Source organism: Pristiophorus japonicus, chromosome 6 (assembly GCF_044704955.1).
Source record: "Pristiophorus japonicus isolate sPriJap1 chromosome 6, sPriJap1.hap1, whole genome shotgun sequence".
Classification (NCBI taxonomy): domain Eukaryota; kingdom Metazoa; phylum Chordata; class Chondrichthyes; family Pristiophoridae; genus Pristiophorus; species Pristiophorus japonicus.
Window position 1 is genome coordinate 97,425,216 of NC_091982.1, and position 25,776 is coordinate 97,450,991.

The 25,776-nt window shown below is 42.5% G+C and overlaps 1 protein-coding gene across 1 annotated transcript in view; it reads left to right on the top strand.

Annotated features, from left to right (window-relative positions):
- LOC139266142 (protein diaphanous homolog 2) overlaps positions 1-25,776 on the top strand; it is a 403,303-nt gene that overhangs the window by 196,379 nt on the left and 181,148 nt on the right. Inside the window, exon 8 of the mRNA XM_070883986.1 lies at positions 12,711-12,876. Within this exon, the coding sequence (XP_070740087.1) occupies positions 12,711-12,876 (166 nt within the window). The remainder of the gene's footprint in view (positions 1-12,710; positions 12,877-25,776) is intronic.

Consider the following 25,776-nt stretch of genomic DNA (forward strand, 5'->3'; position numbering starts at 1 on the left):
CTGTGTTCCAAAATTCAATGGTTGCTAGCTGAGCTGGGCTAGTCCACTGAAAACCAGGGTACAGCTGATTGTTGACCACTCAGCCTGGTTCATTGATGGAACCTGGAAAGGTATGCCTGTCACTGGGAATGAGATTCTACCTATTCAGCCCCAGGTAAGGGACAAACAGCAAGGAGTCGAGACAGATTAGATGTGCGATTTGATCAAGTAGTGTAACCTAATAGTATCCCGACATGCAGGTGGGAATTCTTGCTCCTTGGCTGTTGACAACCTGCACTTTGTTCTCTGGGTTATATAAGTGGGGTGTGCCTCTTCCTACTGAGCAAATGGACACTTAAGTTTTCAGGTTGACATTTCAATGCAGTATGTAAGGTGCCGTCTTTCAGGTGAGACACTAAACTGAGACCCTAGCTGCCCTTTCGGTGGATGCAAAAGATCCCATGACACTACTCCCAAGAAGAGGATGGAAATTTTCCCAGTGTCCCGACCTATATTTGCCCCTCAACCAACATCACCGAAACAGATTATCTGGTTATTTATCTCATTGTTGTTTGTGGGACTTCTTGATGTGCGCAAATTGGCAGCCGCATTGCTCTACATTACAACAGCACTTCAAAAGTACTTCATCGGCTGTGGAATGTTTAGGGACATCATGAGATCATGAAAGGCGCAATATAAATGCAATTTCTTTCTTTGCAGGTATTGCGCAGTCATTCAGTTTAGATACTCCTAAGCAGGGTGTTGAGTTTCCACGTGTGTCAGGCACCCAGCTTAACAAAATAAATTCATTATTTAAACATTTCATCGAACCCAATCTGAATATTCAGAATTCTGTATGATCTAATAGTTATGAGAAACTGTTTCAAGCTTTTGCTTATGCATAGCCTTCTCCAATTATAGTACAGGTATCGCAAGAATATCATTCCTAGGCAGTGATCACAAATAACCTAGAAGTTGCCCTGATTCTGATGCTTATTAAATTCACACAAAGAAAATTTTGGTTTAAAACAAAATACAAATGTTGGAAGTGTTAAGTAAAAATGCAAGATGCTGGAAATGCACAGGAAATCAATCAGCATCTGAAAAGGAAAATAGGTTAACAATTTGAAGTATAACTTCAGCTCTTTTAGGACAGCATATTCATACAAGATCTTGGCACACAAATATTTTGCTCCATTATGTGGCAAGGCCCAAGTTTGATTGTGTGGTTTCCTTTTAGGGCACGTTATGGTCCTGGAGCATGCAATCTAAATGGATACTAAGTTAATCAAAATGTTTCCTTACTGGAAGTAAAATTAGCTAGTGTGTGGCTCCAACCCATGCTGATGCATCATCTCTCAGCCAGTTGCAGCATTAGCAGAGGCTTTTGAACAGGTTTGCGGCTTCCCATTGTATCTTAGAAGGGAGGCTGAGGTGGGAAAATCTTCAAATGGAGGGGAGAAAGTGTGCAACAGAAGGGAAGTAAAGGAGAATTCTGCATGTTCCTTTTACTTCACTTGATTAGCTGAAATATTTTTTATAATTAAATGGAACGAACAGGGGTGAATAGGGTAAAGAAGTACTAACCAATGTAATTAGCAATTAAAAGATTTTGTAATGAACATTTTTACAAACTTTGTTCAATCATAGTTCCTTTTTAACAGGGCCATGTCCTTCTATGCATACATTATTGCTCATCCAGAAAGGTGAACCACTGGGCCATCAATTTCGCAAAGATTGCAAATGCCATTAAACACGCTAGAAATTTTTCTGGCTTGGTTTTCGGACCCAGACGTTGCTGCGCAGTGAGCGTACGCCTCAACTGAGGGGCCTGAGGCCGGCCCGAAATTGAACTCTGGCCTCGTTAACATTTTATGCACGAGTGGCTGGCGCCTGTCACGCCTCTACTGACCATTTGCGATTCAAAGATGCTGCATGTTGGGCCACTTGCCTCACCGACAGTGGCCTGAAGGCAAGTCTTGGGAGGTGTTTGGAGTGGGCAACGGGAGAGGGGCGATCGCAAACAATAGAGTCAGGGATGGCTCCACAGGAAAATTATTTCTAAAATTTAAAATTAAAAACCACTTGCCTTTCGTTGGCAGCCACAGAGGCCACTGAAGAATTCTGACTGGGGCAGGCCATGGTATCTGCTCCGCTCATTGTAAACACTGTTTCGGCCCCAGCTGGAGTATTGTGTCCAATTCTGGGCACCGCATTCGGAAGGATGTGACGGCTTTGGAGAAGGCATTTATTAGAATGGTTGCAGGGATGAGGGATTACAGTTATCTGGATAGACTAGAGATGCTGAGGTTCTCCTCAGAGCAGAGAAGGTTAAGAGGAGATTTGAAAGATGTAATTAAAATCATATAGGATTTAGATCGAGTAAACAAAGAGAAACTGTTTTCAATGGCTGAAGGCTCGCCAACTAGAGATTTAAGGTAGTTGGCAAAAGTACCAGAGGCGGCATGAGGAGAAACTTTTTTACGCAACAAGTGGTTAGGATTTGGAATGCACTGCCTTATAAGGTGGTGGATACAGATTCAGTAGTAGCCTTTAAAAGAGAATTAGATCAATACTTGAAGGAGAAAAAATTGCAAGGATATGGGGACGGAGTGGAACTAACTGGATTGCTCTTCGAAAGAGCTGGCGCAGAGTCGATGGCCAAATGGCCGCCTTCTGTGCTGTGCTATTCTATGATCCTATCTAGAGTGGTTCTTCAACAGGCATTAAGCCCCGAATGAATATACGCATGGGGAATAATACCTGTTTTAGGTAGCTGCACAGGATGCCTAAAATTCAGGCAAATTTAGCAGTGACCCAAATGCACATAATTTTGAGGCGAGACGTCCAACTGCTAAATTTGTCAATGTTGCAACCATTTTACACCTGAAAAATGGGTCCAACGCATACCAATTTCCAGCCCTCTAAATCCACTCTAGTATAACTCGCAGCCCATTTATATTTATCTATTTTAAAGAATTACCAGTTGACGTCACTTTCATCTCTGTGTCAAAAGGTGATGGGTTCAAGCCTAACACAGGACTACAGCATAATATATTTGCTAAGAGAGTGCAGAAAAGATATTATGCTGAGACCAAATCTGTTTGTTCCGATGGTGCAGGTGGACATTGAAAATCCCATGGCACTATTCAGTGATGTTCTCTTGGTGTTCTGGCTAATATTTCTACCTGAGCCAACACTACCAAAAAAATAAAAAGAAAGAAGTACTTGCTTTTATAAAACGCATTTCCCAACCTCAGGACAGTCAATAAAGTACTTTGAAGTGCAGTCACTATTGTAATGCAGGAAACATGGCAACCAATTTGCGCACAGCACAGTCCCACAAACATCAATGTGATAATTGTTATGTATGTGGAGTTGTATTTACTCTGTACAGCCACCAGAGGGCTCATTCCCCGGAGTCCCAAGGATCCCATAATCCCTTGGGAGCACAGATATTTAAGAAGACTTCACAGGTTGGAGAGGCACTCTGGAGACCTGCAATAAAAGGCCACGGTCACACTTTACTTTGAACTCAGTGTTCAGTCGGACTCTTTCTCCATACATAACAATAATGACCAGATAATTTGTTTTCATGATGTTGGTAGAAGGATAAATATTAGCCAGGATACCAGAGAGAACCCCCCTTCTGTTCAGAATAGCGTTGTGGGAACATTTATGTCCTCCTGAGACATCTCTTCTGAAAGACAGCCCCTCCGACCGCGCAGCTCTTCCTCAGTACTGCACTGGAGTGTCAGCCTGGATTATGTGCTCAATTCCCTTTAATAAGTATGCTGCCACTGGTGATTCATCTTATTACTGTTTGTTGAATCTTGCTGCTTAACCTAATCGTCGCTACGTTTCAAAATAATTTATTGTATGTGGAGCACTTTGAGATTTTTTGAGAGATGTGATGAGGTGCTATATAAATACAGGATTGCTTTTTTGCAGTTTACAACTTCTAAAGCAGGCGCCAAGCTGCAAATATAAACAACTTGGTGCTTCTGATAGCAGCATAAACATTAAGTGGCGTGCCATCTAAGACAGCCAGAAAACATGGCTGAAGTACTCCCAACCACTTCAGATAAGTCAGTAAAGTGGTTTTGCTATTGCTGAGCCTGTCTGGACCATCCCCAGCCATTAAGGGATATATAGTGGTACCTGTAATTGTTTTGAATTCAGCTTGGCTGCTGGAGAAATTTGCCTGACAATATACAATGGATAGTTTCTGCAGCAGCAAGGCAGGGAGCCAATATATAAATGTCACTAGTATCTGTATTTGCATACTTTGTACTGTGAGTAAAACAGACCAAGTTAATGGCAGCATTGCTGCCTCTAGAAGCTCCAGTATGTTTAGAGGTGCAAGCCATCATATGTCAGGATGCAAAGCACTTAGCTGGCCTATGGAAACCATTAATGTATTCCTTCCAGTTGCTAGCCTGTACAGATTTTACCCAACTATCTGGGAAAGTCAATAGCCAAAATATAAAGCCACTTGCTGTCTGAATCCTCTTCGTGCCTGTTGCTCCAGTGTTATAAAGCGCCCCACAATATAAACAGGGTGGAAATCACTGAAACAACAGCATTGAGAATTACAGAAATGCTTGAAGTGGTTTATAATTTAATCAGTCTTAAAATCCTTCACTTTTTGTGTAAAAAGAGAACAATTTTGTACCTGAACAAACGTGCATATCATCATTTGGTCGCAGCATAATTTGTTTATTTTATGTGTGGTTTGCAGCCCAAAGAGTATGTGACACTCGGTTGCTTGAAAAAGAATTTACTCTACATGTGGGAACAACCTGACCAACACTACATTCCTCCAATCTGCTGTCAATTAAAGCATGAAAAAAATGCCTACATGCTGTAACTATAGTAACTGCCTTTGGACAATTCCCACTAAATGTTCTCAACTGTCAGCAGCATATATAACAAAAAAACATGTTCGAATTGCACAGCTGGATCATAAAACAAAGCGCAGACACCCACGCTGTCTTTTTGCATCCAAGAATGTGAGCCACTGATTACCATGTCTATTGGGATCTAATCATCAGCTAAAATAAAATCCAGCTAAACAGACCTTGGCACCAAGGCCACAGTCCATCACTGCATTGTCTCCCAAAGCTAATATCCAACTGATGACTTCATGTGCATTGTGAAGACTATTGATCCATAGCATGCCAGGACACAATAAAATGCCACTGCAAGTACTCACCGCCGAATATGAGTAATGACCATATCAGACTGTATCCCACTGTTTGCATACATATACTAGCTTTTTTAATTTTAACAGCCCAAAGTTCTGCATATACGTGTTATTGGGAGTTGTGCTCCTTCCCTCCCCTATTAAGCTCCTGTTCTATTATGATGGCAATCACAATTACTGTAAATGCAAACTAGGTGGCACAGCAATTGCTGGAACAGCAGCAGATCATCTTTACAAATGTGTTCTGCCGCTCCCCCAGGGGCACCAGTGCCATTGGTTGAAAAAGCTAAAAGGTTGCACGAGGTAGTGCGTGCTATCATTGTTTCTGCCCAGATGAGGTTTGAGCGTTCAACTACCCATACAGGTCCACCACAGCCTTTGAATGCAACTTTCCAGCAATTGCATATGCACAGAGTTATTTCTGTGTTGGCATTGCTGTTGTGGAATCCCACCTAATAATGTACATTCATCAAAGTCCAGATCCCGAGAAACCCCAACATATTACAGACCAGCTTCTACCTGAATCAGTTCTCTGAAGGGATCACTGAAAAAAACAAGTCAATAACAATGTGATAAATCTAACTTTTATGTTTTCTATACTGTATTGTACCTCTTGTTAATTTAATTTAAGCTCTGCAAATTCTATTATTTGATGGAAGGCAGTCATAACCTTTTACTGTTTTAAAAAAAAAAAGATTGTCATGTTTCTACGTTTTGGATTCATTCTATGAGAAAGAAAGACTTGGATTTATATAGCACCTTTCACGACCATTGGATGTCTCAAGCGCTTTACAGCCAATGAAGTACTTTTGGAGTGTAGTCACTGCTGTCATCATCATCATCGGCAGTCCCTTGAAATTGAGGAAGACTTGCTTCCACTCCTGAAGTGAGTTCTTTTGTGGCTGAACAGTCCAATACGAGAGCCACAGACTCTGTCACAGGTGGGACAGATAGTCGTTGAGGGAAGGGATGGGTGGGACTGGTTTGCCGCACGCTCTTTCCGCTGTCTGCGCTTGATTTCTGCATGCTCTCGTCATTGAGACTCAAGGTGCTCAGCGCCCTCTCGGATGCACTTCCTCCACTTAGGGCGGTCTTGGGCCAGGGATTCCCAGGTATCAGTGGGGATGTTGCACTTTATCAGGGAGGCTTTGAGGGTGTCCTTGCAGCGTTTCCGCTGCCCACCTTTGGCTCGTTTGCCATAAAGGAGCTCCTAGTAGAACACTTGCTTTGGGCGTCTCGTGTCTGGCATGTGGTCTGTGTGGCCTGCCCAGTGGAGCTGATCAAGTGTGGTCAGTGCTTCGTTGCTGGGGATGTTAGCCTGAATGAGGGCGCTGATGTTGGTGCGCCTGTCCTCCCAGGGGATTTGTAGGATCTTGCGGAGACACTGTTAGTGATATTTCTCCAGAAACTTGAGCTGTCTACTGTACATGGTCCATGTCTCTGAACAGGAGGGCAGGTATTGCTACAGCCCTGTAGACCATGAGCTTGGTGGCAGTTTGGAGGGCCTGATCTTCAAACATTCTTTTCCTCAGGCGACCGAAGGCTGCACTGGCGCACTGGAGGCGGTGTTGGATCTCATCATCGATGCCTGCTCTTGTTGATAGGAGACTTCCGAGATATGGGAAGTGGTCCATGGTGACCAGGGCCGCGTCGTGGATCTTGATGACTGGGGGGCAGTGCTGTTCGGTGAGGACAGGCTGGTGGAGGACCTTTGTCTTACGGATGTTTAGCGTAAAGCCCATGCTTTCGTACACCTCAGTAAATATGTCGACTATATCCTGGAGTGCAGCCTCTATGTGCACAGACGCAGGTGTCGTCCGCGTAATGTAGCTCGACGACAGAGGCTGGGGCGGTCTTGGATCTGGCCTGGAGACCGCGCAGGTTGAACAAGTTCCCACTGGTTCTGTAGTTTAGTTCCAGTTTGTTGATTGTGAGGTGAAGCATGGCGGCAAGAAAGATTAAGAAGAGGGTTGGGGCAATGATGCAGCCCTGTTTGACCCCAGTCCGGACATGGATTGGGTCTGTGATGGATCTGTTGGTAAGGATCACGGCCTGCATGTCGTTGTGGAGCAGAGGGAGGATGGTGACAAACTTTTGGGGGCATCCGAAATGGAGGAGGACACTCCATAGACCCTCACGGTTGACAGTGTCAAAGGCCTTTGAAAGGTCGAAGAAGACCATGTATAAGGGCTGGCGCTGCTCCCTGCATTTTTCCTGTAGCTGTCGCGCTGCAAAAATCATGTCCATTGTGCCCTGTAGAGGACGAAATCCGCACTGTGACTCCGGGAGGAGCTCCTCAGCCACGGGTAGAAGACGGTTGAGGAGGACTCTAGCGACGACTTTCCCAGTGGCTGATAGCAGGGAGATTCTGTAGTTGCCGCAGTAAGACTTGTCACCTTTTTTAAAGATGGTCACGATTACTGCATCTCTGAGATCCCCCAGCATACTCTCCTCCCTCCAGATGAGAGAGATGAGGTTGTGTATTCACACCAGCAGTGTTTCTCCGCCATACTTCAATGCCTCAGCAGGGATTCCGTCCGCATCCATAGCCTTGTTGTTTTTGGGTTATCTTACGGCTTTTTCTTCCTCGTGCAGAGTTGGGGTCTCACTGAGGTGGTGACAGGTAGCATGCTGCGGGATGGAGTCGAGAACACTCGAATCAAAGGCAGAGTCTTGATTGAGGAGATGTTTGAAGTGCTCCTTCCAGCGGGCCCTGACTGCCTCGGTGTTCTTGATGAGTGTTTCCCCGTTCTTGGCCAGCAGTGGGGTTGGGGCCTTGCGTGTTTGGTCCGTAGGCGGCCTTGACTGCGATGAAGAATCCTCACGCATCATGGTTGTCAGCCAGCTGCTGTATCTCCTGTGCTTTCTTCATCCACCACCTGTTCTTTAGGTCCAGGGTTTTTTGTTGGACCTCAGTTTTGAGCCGTCTGTAATGCTGTTTTGCTGCTCCCGCATTTGGTTGTTTAAGGCTCGGAAATGCCTTTTGCTTGCGATCTATTAGCTCTTGGATCTCCTGATCATTCTCATCAAACCAGTCCTGGTGTTTCCTGGTTGAATAACCGAGTGTCTCTTTGCAGGCACTGGTTATGGAGGCCTGGAGGGCAGACCAAGACGCTGTGGGCATTCTGCGTCTTGGGGTTGTCAAGACACGCCAGGTTAGCTGTGAGGCGCTGGCTGTATAGGACTCTCTTAGCTTGGTTCTCAAGTGCTCCGGCATTGACTTTTTTGCGGCACTGCTTCTGCTGCCCCCTCCGCTTTGGGGCTATGTTGATGTCGATGATGGATTGGATTAGGCGGTGGTCCGTCCAGCAGTCGTTGGCTCCTGTCATGGCGCGGGTGATGTGCACATCCTTGCGATCCCTGGCTCGGACGATGACATAGTCAAGCAGGTGCCAGTGCTTGGAACGAGGGTGTTGCCACGATGCCTTGTATTTGTCCTCTGGTGGAACAAGGTGTTGGTGATGACAAATTTGTGCTCTAGACATTTTGTCAGGAGTAGGGAACCACTGGAGTTGGCTTTCCCTACCCCCTCTCTGCCAGTCACGCCCCCCCAGAGGACTGAGTGCTTGCCAACCCTGGCGTTGAAGTCATCGAGGAAGATCAGTTTGTCGCCCGCGGGGCTGCAGGACAGGGATTTTTCGAGGTTGGCGTAAAAACCCTCTTTGGCCTCATCAGTTGCATTGAGTGTCAGGGCGTACGCACTGATGACTGTGGCACACTGGTTCCAGGATAGGATGAGTCGAAGAGTCATGAGGCGTTCGTTAGCCCCGCAGTGGGAGTCTCTGAGGCGGTCAACCAGCTTATTTTTGATGGCGAAGCCGACTCCGTGGAGGCGGCATTCTTCTGGTTTCCCTTTCCAGAAGAAGATGTAACCTCCACCTTGTTCCTTGAGCTGGCCGTCCCCTGCCCGCTGGGTCTCGCTTGGGGCAGTGATGTCGACATCAAAGCGTTTTAAGTTCCCGGGCAACTATGGCGGTACGGCATTCCAGCCTGTCGCTGTTTGGGTTGTCCATGAGAGTCCTGAACTTCATGTTTATGGAGTGGAAGATGCCTGTGCGTGAGTTCTTTTAATGGGGAGTGGTCGTTGCACACCGGCCACCACCCGGGCTTAGCTGAGCGAGGTCTTGATCCAGTGGCAAGGGGGTCCAAGACGACTGGAGACCAGACCCTGCTATATGGGCCTAGTTGCCTGAGGTGAGATGTTGACCGCAGGCCCGGCGCTGGGTAGCGCCCTTGGTGGTAGATGATCCGAGGGCTGGTTGGGGACAGGCATTGGGAGGGTCAGTGGCTCACCGGGGTTCAGAGTGGGAGGGCAAGGGAGGTCACAGCCATGGAACACACCACATGTTGGAGGAGGAGAAGAGGCCAGGTCGCCGGTGGGGAAGGAGAGCTCCAGTTGTTGCTGAAGGAGGAGGGGAAGCCAGTCACCGACGCGGGAGAAGGGGACCCGGTCGTCATTGAGGAGGAGGTCGTCTGTCGCCACGGGAGGTCCAGCCGTCGCCGAGGAGGCCCAGACTCTGTCGTGGAGGAGAGGCCCATCCGCCGCCGCTGGCAGTGTTCCGATCGTCACTGGAGGGGGCGTTGGAGGCCCGATAGCCAGGTCGAGGGTGCCACCTCCACAGGTTGCCGGGGGTCGTCAATGGGTGAGGTGGTGGGAAGCCTGCGGTAGGCCCGGATGGCCTGAACTCGTGGGACTCGTTGAGGTTGTAGAAGGTCACCGGAGGGTGCCGGAGGTTGGCCGGGGGACGTCAGTTGCTGGGGGTCGCCGGGGAACTTCGATGGGTGATGTGGTGGGAAGTCTACGGTAGGCCCGAATGGCCTGAACTCGTGGGACTCCCAGGGTTGGGACTCGGGTAAGGGTTTGGGTTTACTTGCTTAGACCCCCTATTAGGGTCTATTTGCTTAGGGGAGTTTTAGATAGCACAAGGGCGGGAGGTTGTGGGGGGGAAAGTTGACGAGATCTGGTGGGAGTTGTTTGGAGCGGAGGAGCTCCCTCAGCAGCTAATTTGTGCACAAGCAAGCTCCCACAACAGCAATGTGACAATGACCAGATAATCGGTTTTGTAATGTTAATTGAGGGATAAATATTCGCTAGCACACCAGGGATTAACTGCACTGCTCTTCTTCGAAATAGTGCCATCGGATATTTTACGTCCACTTGAGAGAGCAAACCGGGCCTCGGTTTATTGTCTCATTCGTAAGATGGCACCTCCGACAGTGCAGTGCTGCCTCAATATTGCACTGGAGTATCAGCATAGATTTCTGAACCAACAACCTTCTGACTCAGAGGAGCGTGCTACTACCCACTGAGCTACAGCTGATACTATGTTCATGAAAAAATGTGGAGACAATGCACACGCAGATAAATGAGGTAACAAAGTGGTATTTGCTCCTGTGGAACCTTATTTGCAATTATGCATTCAGAATGACTAAAATATTTCAGGTTGTAAGAGCCAGTTTACATGGATTAGATGATCGATGTGAGGTGTATGTCTTCAATTTAAAATTAATTAATTACCAAATCATCTCTCTCCGACCCCATCCCTGTTTATGTTGAAGGGAACTAGGTGGGAGAGGTTATTATTCATGCAGGCGTGAGGGATGTAGATAGCGATGAATTGATGTTGGAATTTTTGATGGCACTTCCAAAGCTGCAACCTCCAATGTCTTGAAGGACAGACAGCAGATGCATGAGAACATCATCACCTCTCGGTTCCCCTCCAAGTCACATCATCCCGCCTTGAATATATATTACTGTTCCGTCATCATTGTTGTGTAAAAATTCTGAAACTCTCTACTTAACAGCATTGTGGGAGCACCTGTGCCATATGGGCTGCAGCGGTTCAAGAAGAAAGCTTACCATCACTTTCTCATGGGCAATTGGGATGGACAATAAATGCTGGCCTTTCGAGCACACCTGCATTTCGAGAATGAATTAAAAAAACATTTAGGGTCCTGCACCAATCTCTGCTTTACCACTGTTTAACCTCACTGATGTTTCAGCTTGACTCAATTGGTATCATTCACCTCCGAGTCAGAAAGTTGTAGGTTCAAGATTCACTTCAGGACTTGTGTCATTTAGCCTGACACTCTAGTGCAGCAGTGATGGAGAGTTGGAATGTCAGAGGTGCTATCTTTTAGATAAGACATTAATTTACAGCTTTGTCAGCCTATTTCAATCGGTTCAGATGTTCATGCGTTGAAGATCAAGAATTTTTCCTGGTGTCCAAGCTAGCATTCCTTCCTCAACCAGCATCACCAAAATAAAAAAAATTAATCCATCCATCTCTTCATTGTTTGTGAGACTTTGCTGTGCACAAAATGCCTGCAAAACAACAGTATCTGTGTTTCAAAGTAATTTATTGTATATGAAGTGCTTTGAGACATTCCTGAGATGTAATGTTGCTCAGCCGGAATCGGGCCTGTTGCAAAAGAACGCTACATAGTTGAGTAGATTTTATGCTGGAAGCAATTCGGGGTAGTGCAGTACAAACTGTTGATTTATTGCAAGAAAAAAATCTGTGTCTCAAGTGACCCTGCCATTCATTACCCCTCTCTTAAAATAAACATTCATGATACCTTCTCACGAGGATATCGTTACGCAGTGGCCACACTGCACGTGAATTGGTGAAGGCAACATAGCGACTATAATTTAAGGTAGTTAACCTCATAACCAGCAAAAACTCCACAAAGATGAACTTGAAAAAAATATTTTTGGGATCATATTCATTGTCAGAATATTAGCAAGCCAACTTGTTCATTCAAGAAACTCATTATTATAATCAGAATCTGCCCTGCAGGTGAAACCTCAGCTTTCTAACTATCTTTACATTTGAGTATCCTCTTTCGGGTTATCTCTGAATAAAACCTCCACTATTTATTCTACACCCACCACTGGTGCTTCTACAATTTCAATATCCTCTTCCTCAGTGCTTGTTCAGTGTTTCTGTCAATGTCCCATTCTTGTTTTTTCGAGTCTCAGTGGCCCGACATGTATCTGATTATGCTTGCAGAAATTTTTTAATTGCCTTTTGTGGGGTTTTTTGCCAATTTTTTTTCATACTCCCTCTTCTATAATCAAGGGAATACAAGCCATGTTAATTCAATCTTTTAACCTGGTATCATTCTGGTGAATCTGCGCTGCACCCCTTTTCTAATCTTCCTTTCTCTAACTCATGTTGGGTTTCCCAACATTGGTTAATAAAAAAAATATATTATTTAAAAAATGAGATGAGCACAAATAACCCAGAGTTCACAGCAACCGGAAGAAACATGGCTGGTAAAAGTTATAGAGTCACTGCTGCTATGACTGAAATAAAAGAAGAAACCGTGATTTATTTTTAATAGGAAATCACTCTTCATTTCTGCTGATCGAAAAGATCAAATTGGGCGAACTATTTTTGTTCCTTTGGATATTGTCAAAATAGCATGATTCATGAGAAGATGATGATCAACGATAGTTGTCTTTTTAGTTTAGTATGATCAGTTATATGTATTTAGTAATAAATTCCTTAACCAGATTTCACAGCTTTGCCAAGCACGCAAGAGAACAGTATGAAAAACTTTCCAACATGCACGGAAATATGATGAAGTTGTACAAAGGACTGGGGGAATACTTTGTCTTTGATCCCAAAGTTGTCAGCATAGATGACTTCTTCACTGATCTCAAAAATTTCAGGTCCATGTTCCTGGTGAGTACAACAAACAGGGAAAGCATTTTGCACCACTTCAAAGCTGGAATTTAATTCATACCTTTTTAATATATGTGTGAAACTGAATATATATGACTAGAAAACATTAATTTTATTATCTTGAATGGAGGCCTTGTCTTTTTTGAATAGAACTAAAGAGGATTGGTACAGGCAAACTGGAAAAAGAAAAAATGTAGTTCTCCGCAAAGATTCAAAGCCAGTCTTGCATATAGAGCCTACTTTTTTTATACGGTCGTTCCACTTCAAAAGTAATTTATTGTGCAAAGTACTTTTTGATGTTTACATGTAATAAAATACTATAAACATAAGTATTATTAATCACCATGGTCCTCATTTGCATGATGGATAAGAAAATCAGGTGAGATAAAACTGGTCGCGGATTCACTGTCACTTGTTTTTTGCCCAGCGATAAAAGATAGCATTATCCCATGGTCCCCATGAAGAACAGTGATTAATTTGAATCTCTGACTAATTTAATTGTGCACTTTATTTTCATAATTATTTAACCTATTCACAATTAGAATCTTGCAAATATTTGTAGATGTTGCAAAACATGTTAATGTTCAGCAAAATGCAAAGCTGATTCAAAGTATGAAAATGACACTGCGCAAGACTTTAACATTCTGTATTGACATGGTATTGAGAAAGCAGTATTTCCATGCTTGTTGGTTCTATTGATTACTGATAACATTCTACTGCAGTGACTGTGAAAGATTATTCAATACAATTGTTGTAATAAAGTACTTAATGAGCTGGGCTGAAAACAATACATAGTATAATTTCTTCAAAAAGTTGCATTTTAATTGAATTCTTCTGTACATAATTAAAAGAGAAAAGGCCAATAAGCAGTATGATTGAATCCGTGAGAAACATAAATCTATCTATTCCTGAGGAACAATTACTGGCGTTGTAGACTCTGTCATGAGCAGCTCTGTTGTAGATGATCCTGGTATAATCATGTGCTGGATAGTGGGCTGCAGAATTTGATTAACGTGCATCAGAACCTTAACTTGTGGAGATTTGAGAATTCTCCACACCAGCCAAATGTGCTGAAAGTTCTTGGGCAGACTATCCATCATCCCTCCAACAATCTTGCATGCTGACAAACCAACCTTGTTTTAAAAGTTGAGCGACCTGCCAAACCTCGGCACTATTTGTGCCTGCAATTTGCCCACATTATGATCGACTGGGTACACTCTGCTTCAAGTGGTCAGCCACTAATTCTGCTGTGTCCCCTGGTTTTACATCGACAAACAAAAATCGGCCTCAGTTGATTCAGGTTTATAGGAATTCCACATTTTCATATTCGATGTACTTCCATGGCTTCTATATTACTTACAGTTGAATTGTTCAATTTAGGCAATAAAAAATGCCAGGAAGCCATCACATTTTAATTGAGGCATTATGTTTTATGATGAAGTGATTGTGTGGATTGTCTCTTGGTATTTATTTTGAAGAAACCCAGTTTAGTACTCTGTGGATGAGTGCACCACATATTGTGGTACTAAGCCATACAGTCTACGACAGCCCAACACAGCTGTAGGGGCGCTACAAATGTTCTCGGTATCTCCTACTCACATTACAGTAACTTGCCTTCCCCACCCCCACCCACCCTTTTCCCAGCCTGGCTTGAAAGTTCACATTTCTAAGCATTAGTTGTGATTCCTCACGCACAACTTCAGGTAGCTCACATCACTCATTATCTAGGTGGCCCATGAAGAATCGCTACCAAGAACATAAGAAATAAGAACAGGAGTAGGCCATTTGGCCCATCGAGCCTACTCCGCCATTCAGTAAGATCATGCACTCAGTTCCACTTCCCTGCCCGCTCCCCATAACCCTTTTACTCCCTTATCGCTCAAAAATCTGTCTATCTCTGCCTTAAATATATTCAAAGACCCAGCCTCTACAGCTCTCTGGGGCAGAAAATTCCATAGATTTACAACCCTCTGAGAAGAAATTCCTCCTCATCTCAGTTTTAAATGGGCGGCCCCTTATTCTGAGACTATGCCCCCTAGTTTTAGTTTCCCTTATGAGTGGAAATATCCTTTCTCCATCCACCTTGTCGGGCCCCTTCATTATCTTATATGTTTCAATAAGATCACCGCTCATTCTTCTGAACTCCAGTGTGTATAGGCCGAACCTACTCAACCTATCTTCATAAGTCAACCCCCTCATCTACGGAATCAACCGAGTGAAACTTCTCTGAACTGCCTCCAATGCAGATATATCCTCCCTTAAATATGGAGACCAAAACTGTACGTAGTACTCTAGGTGTGGCCTTACCAATACCCTGTACAGTTATAGCAGGACTCCTCTGCTTTTATACTCCATATCCCCCTTGCAATAAAGGCCAACATTCCATTCGCCTTCCTGATTACTTGCTGTAATGCATACTAATTTTGCACAAGGACCTCCAGGTCCCTCTGTACTGCAACACTTTGCAATTTTTCTCCATTTAAATTGTAATTTGCTTTTCTATTTTTTCTGTCAAAGTGGATAACCTCACATGTTCCCACATTATACTCCATCTGCCAGATTTTTGCCCACTCAGCCTGTCTATATCCCTCTGTAGATTTGTTTTCCCACCCATCTTTGTATCATCAGCAAACTTGGCTACATTACACTCGGTCCATTCATCCGAGTCATTAATATAGATTAAGGAAGGTACCAGTGAGCTGTTAGTGCCAATGAAGCCATGTCCTACATTATTCACCAGCTTCTGGAGAAAATGGGAAGGGAGAGGGGAGGAGCAAGTTTAGTTTAGTTTCCATGCACTAGATTGCAATAGACCACAGCTGTAAACCAAAAACAAAGAAGTTTAACAAAAATGATCGGTAAAATTTAAATTTATTAGCATTATGAATTGAAGATTACTGCCTCCTTTACTCTTGAAGTGGAGAGAAGTCGATTTGACTGACTGAAGAGAGTTATTGAGCTTGAAGTTCCGATGTCCCGGATCCGTACGAAGCTTTTACGGACCCAGGAAGGCATCAGAAAACCGGCTTTTCCAATCTGTCAAGTTTCTGGCTTCAGATCTCGCGCATATCGGGAGCGAGGACACTTGCAGGGCAAGATTTGCGATATGTACGCATATCTTGCCCAGAAAATGTCCTTAAAAATCTTGCGCCTGAAAAAGCAGGCGTATAGCCTATTTTTACAGACACAAGTGTTTAAAAACATACATAAACATTAAAATTAAATTAAATAAACACATATGAAAACACATTTTATTGTTAACAACTCTCTCCACTACGGTAAGTTTATCTTGAGGCATCATTTTAAAAACTTTTTTAAAAAGTCGGGAAAATATTTTTTAGAAGAACTTTAATTTAAATGAATCTTAAATATGTAATGTATTTTTCTATTTTTTTATTTAGTGTTTTGTGTGTTTTGGGGGGTTTATCAGTCATCATAATGGGAATTCCAACTTACGGAGTTCCCATTATTATGAATGAGAAAATACAGTACCTTGATTGGCTGCCCAGAGCCATGTGACTCCAGCTCCAGCATACGGACGTCCCAACATGCAAGTGCTCCAATGCGCAGTGAGTGAAGGCCTCAGGATCAGAAGTTCGAGCGAGCGCAGCACTTTCAGGTAAGTGCGCTTTCCCCCCCCCCCCCCCTTTTTTTCAGTAGTTTGCCCAAGGGAAGACCTCTATCGGAATTTCTGGGCCATTATGATACATTCTTAATGTACAGTTACACTATAGTTTTGATGATGGTGCTATGCTGAGACTTTTGTTGCACTGTTGACCTAGTGTAATGCCGCTAGTGCCAACCCACATTAATGTAAGGGGACTACGTCCAAGCAATGATCTTGCATTGTTGATTTGCACCCTTGCAGCTGGTATGCAGCCAACGTTTTATTGACTTTGTAAAATTACTTAAAAAAAAATTTGGTCTTCTACTTGCACTGCTGGTCAGTTTTCTGTGCTTTGAAAAGAGCTCACAGTCTTGAGAGCTTCTCAGTCAATAGAAAACTGATACCGATTGAAGGGTTTTGAGTGCACATGTGCAGAACCCTGCCAATCTTCCTTCCCTTACCGTCTCTGGAAGTATAATTATGCTCTTCTTACACTGCTACACAAATGCCAGAGGTGTTACATTGGCAAGTGCCGTTCATAGGCACAACATAAAAGGTATTCATATCCCAAAAGCTTCCCTTGTTGAATATACTGGCTCATGGTATGTGGGAAGAAAATGAAAAAAAAACTTAATTTTAATTAAAGATGAGCTCTTTCTGTATAATGGCTACACAATGCTCTAGTTTGTAATGTTAACAAATCCACTTGGCCTCTGAACAGCTGGATTGTACTTGCTTCTTTTATCTCACCCATTTTGGCAATGTTAATCTCTGCTAATATTAGTTGGAGGCATTACTAACATGTTAGATACATTTGTTCATACTGAATAATACTGTTAATGGACAGAAATTACTCTCCACAGAAGCTCGTGAGCAATGAAAAAAGAACCCATCTAAGTTGATGGAAATTTATTAAGCAGAAATCATTTCTGATGTCTGAGATTTTTTTTGTAGAATACATTGTGATCCAGTGTTCCCATCATCTTGTGCCTTTCAATGAATTTAAAATACTAAATAATACCACTAATTGTGCACATAATCAATTAGCTGCAAAGGAACAGGAGTAGACCATTTAGACCCTCGAGCCTGTTCCATTATTCAATGCGATCATGGCTGATGTGTGACCTAACTCCATACACCTGCCTTTGCCCCATATCCCTTAAATAATACCTTTGGTTAACAGAAATCTATCAATCTCAGATTGAAAATTAACAATTGATCTAGCATCAACTGCTGTTTGTGGAGGAGAGCTCCAAACTTCTGCCACCTTTTGCATGTAGAAGTGTTTTCTAACTTCACTCCTGAAAGGCCTGGCTCTTAATTTTTAGGCTATATCCCCAGTCCGAGATTCCCCAACCAGCGGAAATAGTTTCTCTCTATCTATCCTATCAGTTCCCCTTAATATCTTGAAAACTTCAATAAAATCACCCCTACTTCTAAATTACAAGGAATTCAACTACAGTTTGTGTAATCTCACCTCGTAATTTAACCCTTGAAGTCCGGGTATCATTCTAGTAAATCTACACTGCACTTCCTCCAAGACCAATGTAATCTTCCGAAAGGTATGGTACCCAGAACTGAACACAGTACCCCAGGTGTGGTCTAATCAGGGCTTTGTATATCTGTAGCATGACTTCTACCCTTTGTATTCTAGTCCTCTAGATATAAAGGCCAGCACTCCATTGGCCTTTTTGATTATTTTTTGTACCTGTATGACATTTTAATGATCTATGTACATGGATCCCTCAGTCTCTCTGCACCTCCACTGCTTCTAGCTTTTCACTATTTATCCTTTTTAGGTCCAAAGTGGACGACCTTACACTTTCCTGTATTGAAATTAATTTGCCACAGTTTTTCTATTTAATCTATTAATATCTCTGTAATTTTATGCTTCTATTGACACTGCTTACAATGCCGCCTATTGTGTCATCAGAAAACTTGTATATGTGGCTCTCCATCCCGTCATTAATACATGCAGTGAATAGTTGTGCCCCAACACAGATCCCTGAGCGATGCCACTAGTCACATCCTGCCAATTAGAGTACTGTCCATTATCCCTACTCTCTGTCTCCTGCCGATCAGCCAATCTCCTAACCAGGTCAATAATTTGCCCTTAATTTCATGAGCTTCAACTTTAGCTAACAGTGTCTTATGAAGGACTTTATCGAATGCCTTTTGGAACAGCCATAGACATTCCCCTGTATACTACTTTGTGCTCATTGTACGGACCATGGTAGAGTTTCCGCTTTGGGTGCAATCGACAATTACGGCTCAATTTGCGGCCAAAATTGCGCCTGTTTTGAAAAAAACAATTTTCCTAAATTTCTGCATTTGCATATTGGCAAACACAAAATATACCAATCAGGCAACTTTTGAAATTATTTTTTTTAAATTTTGCTTTTAAAATATTCCTTGATATATTTGAGAGTGTTAACTTGGTAAAGTTAGATTAATATAGCTGAAAATGGTTTGTCCACAAAAAATAGGCATTTTAAATCACAGTGTCAATCCACCACGTGAGTAACCCAATTTAAAATAAATGAAAATGACTTTTTAAAAGAATACACAAAACTATTTTCTAGTTACATTGGGTACAGTTATCAGTTCCTTAGTAATTTTTTTTGAAAATTTCATTCAAAACGTACCTATTAGTGTCCTTGAGCCCAAGATCCAGCTTAATTATTGGAACCTCCTCAAAGGCCTGCAATTAGCAAAAACTCCCAACAATGATTAATTCACCCTGGAAGCATGGCCAGTTTTGTGGGTGGGGCCGACATCTAGCACAATTTTAAAAAAAACTAGCACAAAAGATCGCAAGAGCTCCAGCTGCGCTAAATGCAACTTGTGCTTAAAATTTCACAATCTTTTGCGTCGGTTATGCCACTATTGGGGAATTGTGACGATAAAATCAGCGCAATCGAGCGGAAACTCTAGGCCTTTGCTTCTGCACTACCAGTTGATAACTATCCACTCAAAGCATTGGCTGCAACGCCCAGTTGTGTAGGATCAGCTTTTCAGTTGCATTTGACAGTTCTTTCTTGCAATAATTTATTTATATGAACTACTGTAAAGGTGCATTTTGTTGAAAAATCATTTATGATTGACAACGCAAAACCAAAAGGGACTACTGCTGTTTCAGAAATTCTCCAAATGATTTTGATTTTCATACAGCAAAAGTTTGCCTTGCTTATGACATTGATTATTTTTTGTAAAAAGTTAACGTCCTTGTCATTCAACCTAATGGGTTCTGAATGCATTGCATTTCATATGCAAGTCCCCTCAGGACAAAAATGTCTTTTTTATAATACATTTCTTTAGTGCAGCCAGTAAAATGTACTTATAAAAAGAAAAAGAATCACTGCAAACAACAAAGCGTTTTAAACAACATTTGAAATTTACTTCAACGCTGAAGAAATTTGCATTAAAAAAAATTTGCCAGCAGTTTTTTCCTGCTGGCAGTTAACTAACAGGAAAAATTAAATAGCCGTGCTGACATGGTATTCTTTAAACTTTTAAAATTCTTTATGCTACAGTCAAGTACACGAGTAACAGAACTCGTGGAACATTGTGGCTTTGATGCTTTAAAACTCTAAGCTGTCCTGCGTTGCAATTATAGCTCTTTGTATGCCCTATTACAATTGAGTTCAAATAAATAGAGTATAATGCTAGTAAAAGTCCATTATGGATCAGTGTTGAGGACCTATGCAGATGTTGCAGACATGAGTAGGGTTTGAGAGCCAAAAGGAAAGGTCAACTAAATCTAACCCTTTACATGACTTAAATCATTTCTTATTAATATTCTAATTTGAAATAATAAAGGTTTGTCAACAGGTTATATTAACCTTTTCCTACTTGTTAGAGGTGTATCCTCTTTCATGCTAGTATCAAGCTTTCTCGCAACAAATCTGGCCCCAAAACCTCAATAAAACAGTTGAAATTGTAAAACAAATGCCAGCAATTAGAACTTACAGATTTGTGAATATATTGTAAATATAGATATGGATGATTCATTATTGTAAACATTTATGTCCACTTTAGCAATAGAGTCATAGGAAAGGTAGAGACAAGCTTGGACTGTGAAAATTTACATTTGTCTTTATTTTTTCAAGAAAATGCATTACTGTGCCCACTTAAATGGTCCCTAAAGGCACGCACTACATGAAGGGGAAGAAAATTCTAGTTGTATCACTTCTCGTTTAAAGCACTCAACTCGTTCCATAGATTAAAATAACACTTATAACACACATGTTTGACATTTGATTAAAACATCAGTTTTATTGCTGGATTCAATACTCCAGTGACATAACCAGAGCAGCCTATCAGGGAGGGAAACTTTGCTCTGGGGTCTCAATGCTGCAAAGAATTTAATGTTTCTACTGAAACTTCTGAAAAAAAGTATGTATTATCTATATATAGGGGTAATACTTTGATCAAGAAGTATTCCCCTCAGTTTTCCTTACCCTTTAATTATTTGTGTGGCTTCAATATTCACTGGCCTAAAATTAATTACATTCATCTCCTTTTCTGAGAAAACATCGTTTCATCTTCTCTCCATATTTCATTAGTATGGAAGTTAAGTGTAATTAAAATGAACATTCTGCCACCTCTCTCATACCTCTTCCAAATGATATGATGTATCCTCCAGGAGGTTTTGATAAGGCCAATATAATTTATTTGGAACAAAAAAACTTTGCATAAGATTGTGGAAACTGCAATTCAACAAAACTCAGGTCTTAACAAAACTCAGAGGTCGAAGCATATTTGATTTCTGTTTTTATTACTGTACTAGGATGCCTAGTTACAGTATGTAACACTTGGGCTCCCATGATCTCGATATATCTGCCTCTTGGCTTCAGATTAAATCCCAATAATGTCACCGCCTGCTGTTCTAAACTGTCCAGGGTTTGGAACCAAGCCTGTATAATTTGGCAAGATATCTGTTACTATTTCAACATCCAAAGAAACTCTTCTATATGTCCCCAGCCCAAACCCGAAGTTTTGTTTGTCCCTGTGAGACTCCAAATTTCAAACTACTCTGGGTAGTCGAAGCGGGGAAGATACATAACTACTCGCCTACTTGTGTATCCATACTAAAAGTAGAGGAATAGAATGCAAATGATTCCATTGATTTTATTGCTTCCCATGTGCATTGAATAAAACTCAGCCAAGTACTTGAATGTGAATGATTAAGAGCACCCTTTTTGCTCACATTTTGGATATGTCTTGGATCTCCAGATTTGGATTTGAGTATTGCAGCATAAGCTCTCAAATCATAAATATAAAAATTCCCCAAATCCCTCTACTGTGTCTTTTGGGAATTAAACTTGAGAGGCAAACTATCTGTGATGTTCAGAGATTGTTTGAAATACTGCTGTTTACAGCTTTGAAGTGCAACTTTTAAATTGAAAATATACCTCTGCCCCTGATTGGCAGAATGGTTTCAGATTCTGTTTGATCAACGACTACCACTCAAAAAATGCACTTAGCAAAATGACTCCTATTATCCAATTTGATCTCCCCTATTTAAGTTATTAAAAGCATTCACTGGGGCACAAATCCCAGTTGTGATGAGTTTACTGAGTGGACTCGTCCTGCATCCACAATCCTAGAACTTAGTCGTAGACACACAAATCACAGCCTTTCTATATCTTTGGGGTTTCTTTTCTCCATGAAATAGGTCTTCTCGAGGGAAGGCTGCACCTTTTCAAACACTGTGAAGATGAAAATTGATGTGTGTCATTGTGAGCAAAGCCACAGAGATCTTTTTTAATATCTATATATTTTAGCACATTCCTTCCTGGTGTTAGTCACGGTGAGTCAGATGATGTACTGCTCTATAACAATCGGGGTGTTTATATAACCATAGGGGTGTTTATACCATAATATAATCAGTGCCACTCTTTTACAGTGACCAAATGAGAATTCCATTTTTATTAAAAGATATTCTGGGATTTTCTTTGGTGCATTTTGAATTCCACCATTTTGCCCATTATTCTGTGAAAATAGTTAACGAGTGCCCTTTAATGTTATTTCTGCACTTCCTATTTACAAAATCTTACAACTGATTGTCAGCTTTTCTGATATCCATCCTCCTGCCAATGGTGATGCTGTATCAGTCCCGTCACCCATCCACCCTGTCGCCCTGATCTACATTGGCTCTTGCATCCCCAAAGCCTAAAATATAAAATTCTGATGCTTCGGTTTTAATCCCTTAATAGCTTCATCTCTCCCTATCTCTATCTTTCAGCCCTACAACCCTCCGAGAGTTCTGCGTTCCCCAATTTGTGACTCTTTCATAGCCCCCACTCACTTCACCCCACCTTTGTTGACCATGCCTTCAGCTGTCTAGGCCCCACACTCCCAGAAATCCCCCTCTAAACCTTTGCCTCTCCACTTCTTTCTCATCTTTTAAGACCTTCCTTAAAACCTACATCTTTGACCAAGCTTCTAGTCATCCCCCGCCAATAAATCCTTCCTCGGCTCAGTGTCAATTTTTGTCTTCCGTAATTTGATGTTGACATTTTGCCGATGGAGATGATCTGTCTACAAATCATCTAAACCGAGATTCCTCAGCCTTGCAAAATAAAAAAAAAAAAACTACAAATGTCAGAAACCTGCAACAAAAACAGAAAATGCTGGACATACACCATAGGTCAGTGAGCAGCTGTGGAGAAAAAGTCAGCATTTCAGGCAGTGGCCGCCTTAAGTAGTGAAAACTGAAAAACATTATTTGAAGTTTAGATTGAACGTGGTCACCATAGGACTTCGAAGTGCCCAGGGTTAAGGCAGAACAAAAACAATGGATGGAAAGTGAAAAGTAGAACAAAAAGTAAGATACTTCAGCTTAAAAGAGAAGAAGAGATTGTAGGTTAAGGTAACATATTGTCTCCGGTTAGGCAATAGAAAGAAGCACTGAAGATGTTAGTCATTGAAGAATCAAAAACATGTTCAAGTTAAGGAATTGAGAGACCCACACAAGGAAAACATGATAAATTGGGGGAAATTGGAAAAAGAAACAAAGCCGGCAGGTGGAAGTCTGAAATTAAAGCAGAATTTTTTATTTATTTATCCATTTACAGGATGTGGTGACACAGGCAAGACCAACATTTATTGCCCATCCCTAATTGTCCTTGAGGAGGTGGTGGTGAACCGCCTTCTACAATGAGTGACTTGCTAGGCCATTTCAGAGGGCAATTAAAATTCAACCACATTGCTGTGGGTCTAGAGTCACATTATAGGCGACTGATTAAGGACAGCAGATTTCCTTCCCTAAAGGACATTCGTGAACCAGATGGGTTTTTACGACAATCCGATAGTTTTGTCATCACCATTACTGAGATTCCAGATTTATTTAATTGAATTTAAATTCCCCAACTGCCGTGGTGGGATTTGAACTCATGTCTCCGGATCATTAGTCCAGGCCTCTGATTACTAGCCTAGTAACATAACCACTATGCTACCGTACCCCCTGATGGCACAACACAGTAAGCCATTAATTCTGAAGGTTAGTAAAAAGGCCAACAGCAAAGATGCAGACACCCCCAACCACACTGGTTTTTTAATCAACTGTCTCCACCCGAAACCTCAACCTATTTACCCTCCTCCCAAACACCAACAGACCGACACTACATCACTGGCATCTCCTCATGTAAAGAAAATGGAAGCTATAGCTAAGGTCTGATGTTGCGGGATAGAACTTTATTCACTCTTCCTGCCACCCTAACTTAAATTGCCATTTCCCTAGCACTTCTGAACAGGGTCATAAACATTCTTTCCATGTGAAGTAGTGATTTACGTAGTGATTGCTTCCTCTAATCTAGGATATTGTTTGCTGTTCGTGATGTGCTTTGCTCTACACCGTGAGAACACCAGCGGCAGGTCGGGGCCATAAATGGAGCAGAGGTGAGCAGCCCGGGAGCAGTGTGGAGGCCCCGACCTGCGTGAAAACGCCAGCGGCAGGTCGGGACCATAAAAGGAGCGGAGGTGAGCGGCCCAGGAGCAGCTTGGAGGGGTACCACTCCAGGCAGCAGCATGAGCTGGTGCAGGAAGGCGACGGCAACAAAGAGTGACATCATCAAGGTCCAGGTCGATGATTGGAACGTGGGCAGATACAGCAGGAGCAGCGAGGTCAGGGCGATGGAGCGGCGAGAGACTGTGGAGGAATATAGAGTTCGGGGTCAGGGGCCCAGGGGTAGCACGGGCCAGCCCACACTGCGATATGTGTGCGCACTAGCTCCGTGCAGCAGAGCTGGTCTCCAGTCGTCTTGGGTAATCCTTGCCACTGGACCAAGACCTAGCTCTGTCAAGCCCGTGTGGTGGCTGGTGTGCAACGGCCACCACACATTAAAAAAAAAAATCCACGCACAGGCATCTTCCACCCTTGAGGATGTAGTTCGGGTCCTTCATTCAAAACACCTGTGAACTCATTCTTTTTTGGCGTGGAAGCAAGTCATCCTCGTTTCGAGGGACCACTTACGATGATTGCTTTGCTCTTCAAAAATGCAGATTAGTCTTTTGTTTTGCCAAGCGCCTCCATTCTGTCTGAGTTCCCTCTGGTTCACCATTACAATTCCTTGTCTCATTCTCTGATCTCTTTCTCAGACACCCAAGACACTGTGACCTTAATATCTTCGTTACATCCTCCATTTCTTTACAGGAGAAGCTGTAACTACTATTACTACTAGGGGGAATCAAGGGGTATGGTGAGAAAGCAGGAATGGGGTACTGAAGTTGCATGTTCAGCCATGAACTCATTGAATGGCGGTGCAGGCTAGAAGGGCCGAATGGTCTACTCCTGCACCTATTTTCTATGTTTCTATGTTTCTATTATGTGAGATGCATCTGTCGATGTCTGGGGGGAGGAGGTGGGTTGATATTTGCAGTGGAGACACTTCGTCAGAACACAATGGTGGCAGGGAAGTCTGAGCGCTTGATTGTTGGCCAACATTTTGTCTTTTCAGGATGAGCAGGCCCACTCTGATTTGCCAACATTTTCTGTTTTAATTTCAGACTCGTAGCTACAGACCTATCTGGGTTTTTTTCAATTCCCTCGTTTTCTTGTCTTTTTTCCATGGGTAGGCCTCATTCTCTTTTGCACATTTTATCATTTCTTCAATTTCTTGAACGTCTTTCTTAGTGATTGAGATTACAATTTTCTGCTTTTCTTTTAAGCAGGTTGCGGGGGTTTTCCTTCAATCCATTTGCTTCTTCCCTGCGCTTAGAAAAACTTCCTTCCTGTGCTTGAAGTATCTGGTGTGTTTCTCTTTCTCCTTTGTTTGTCTAGCTCTGGCGTT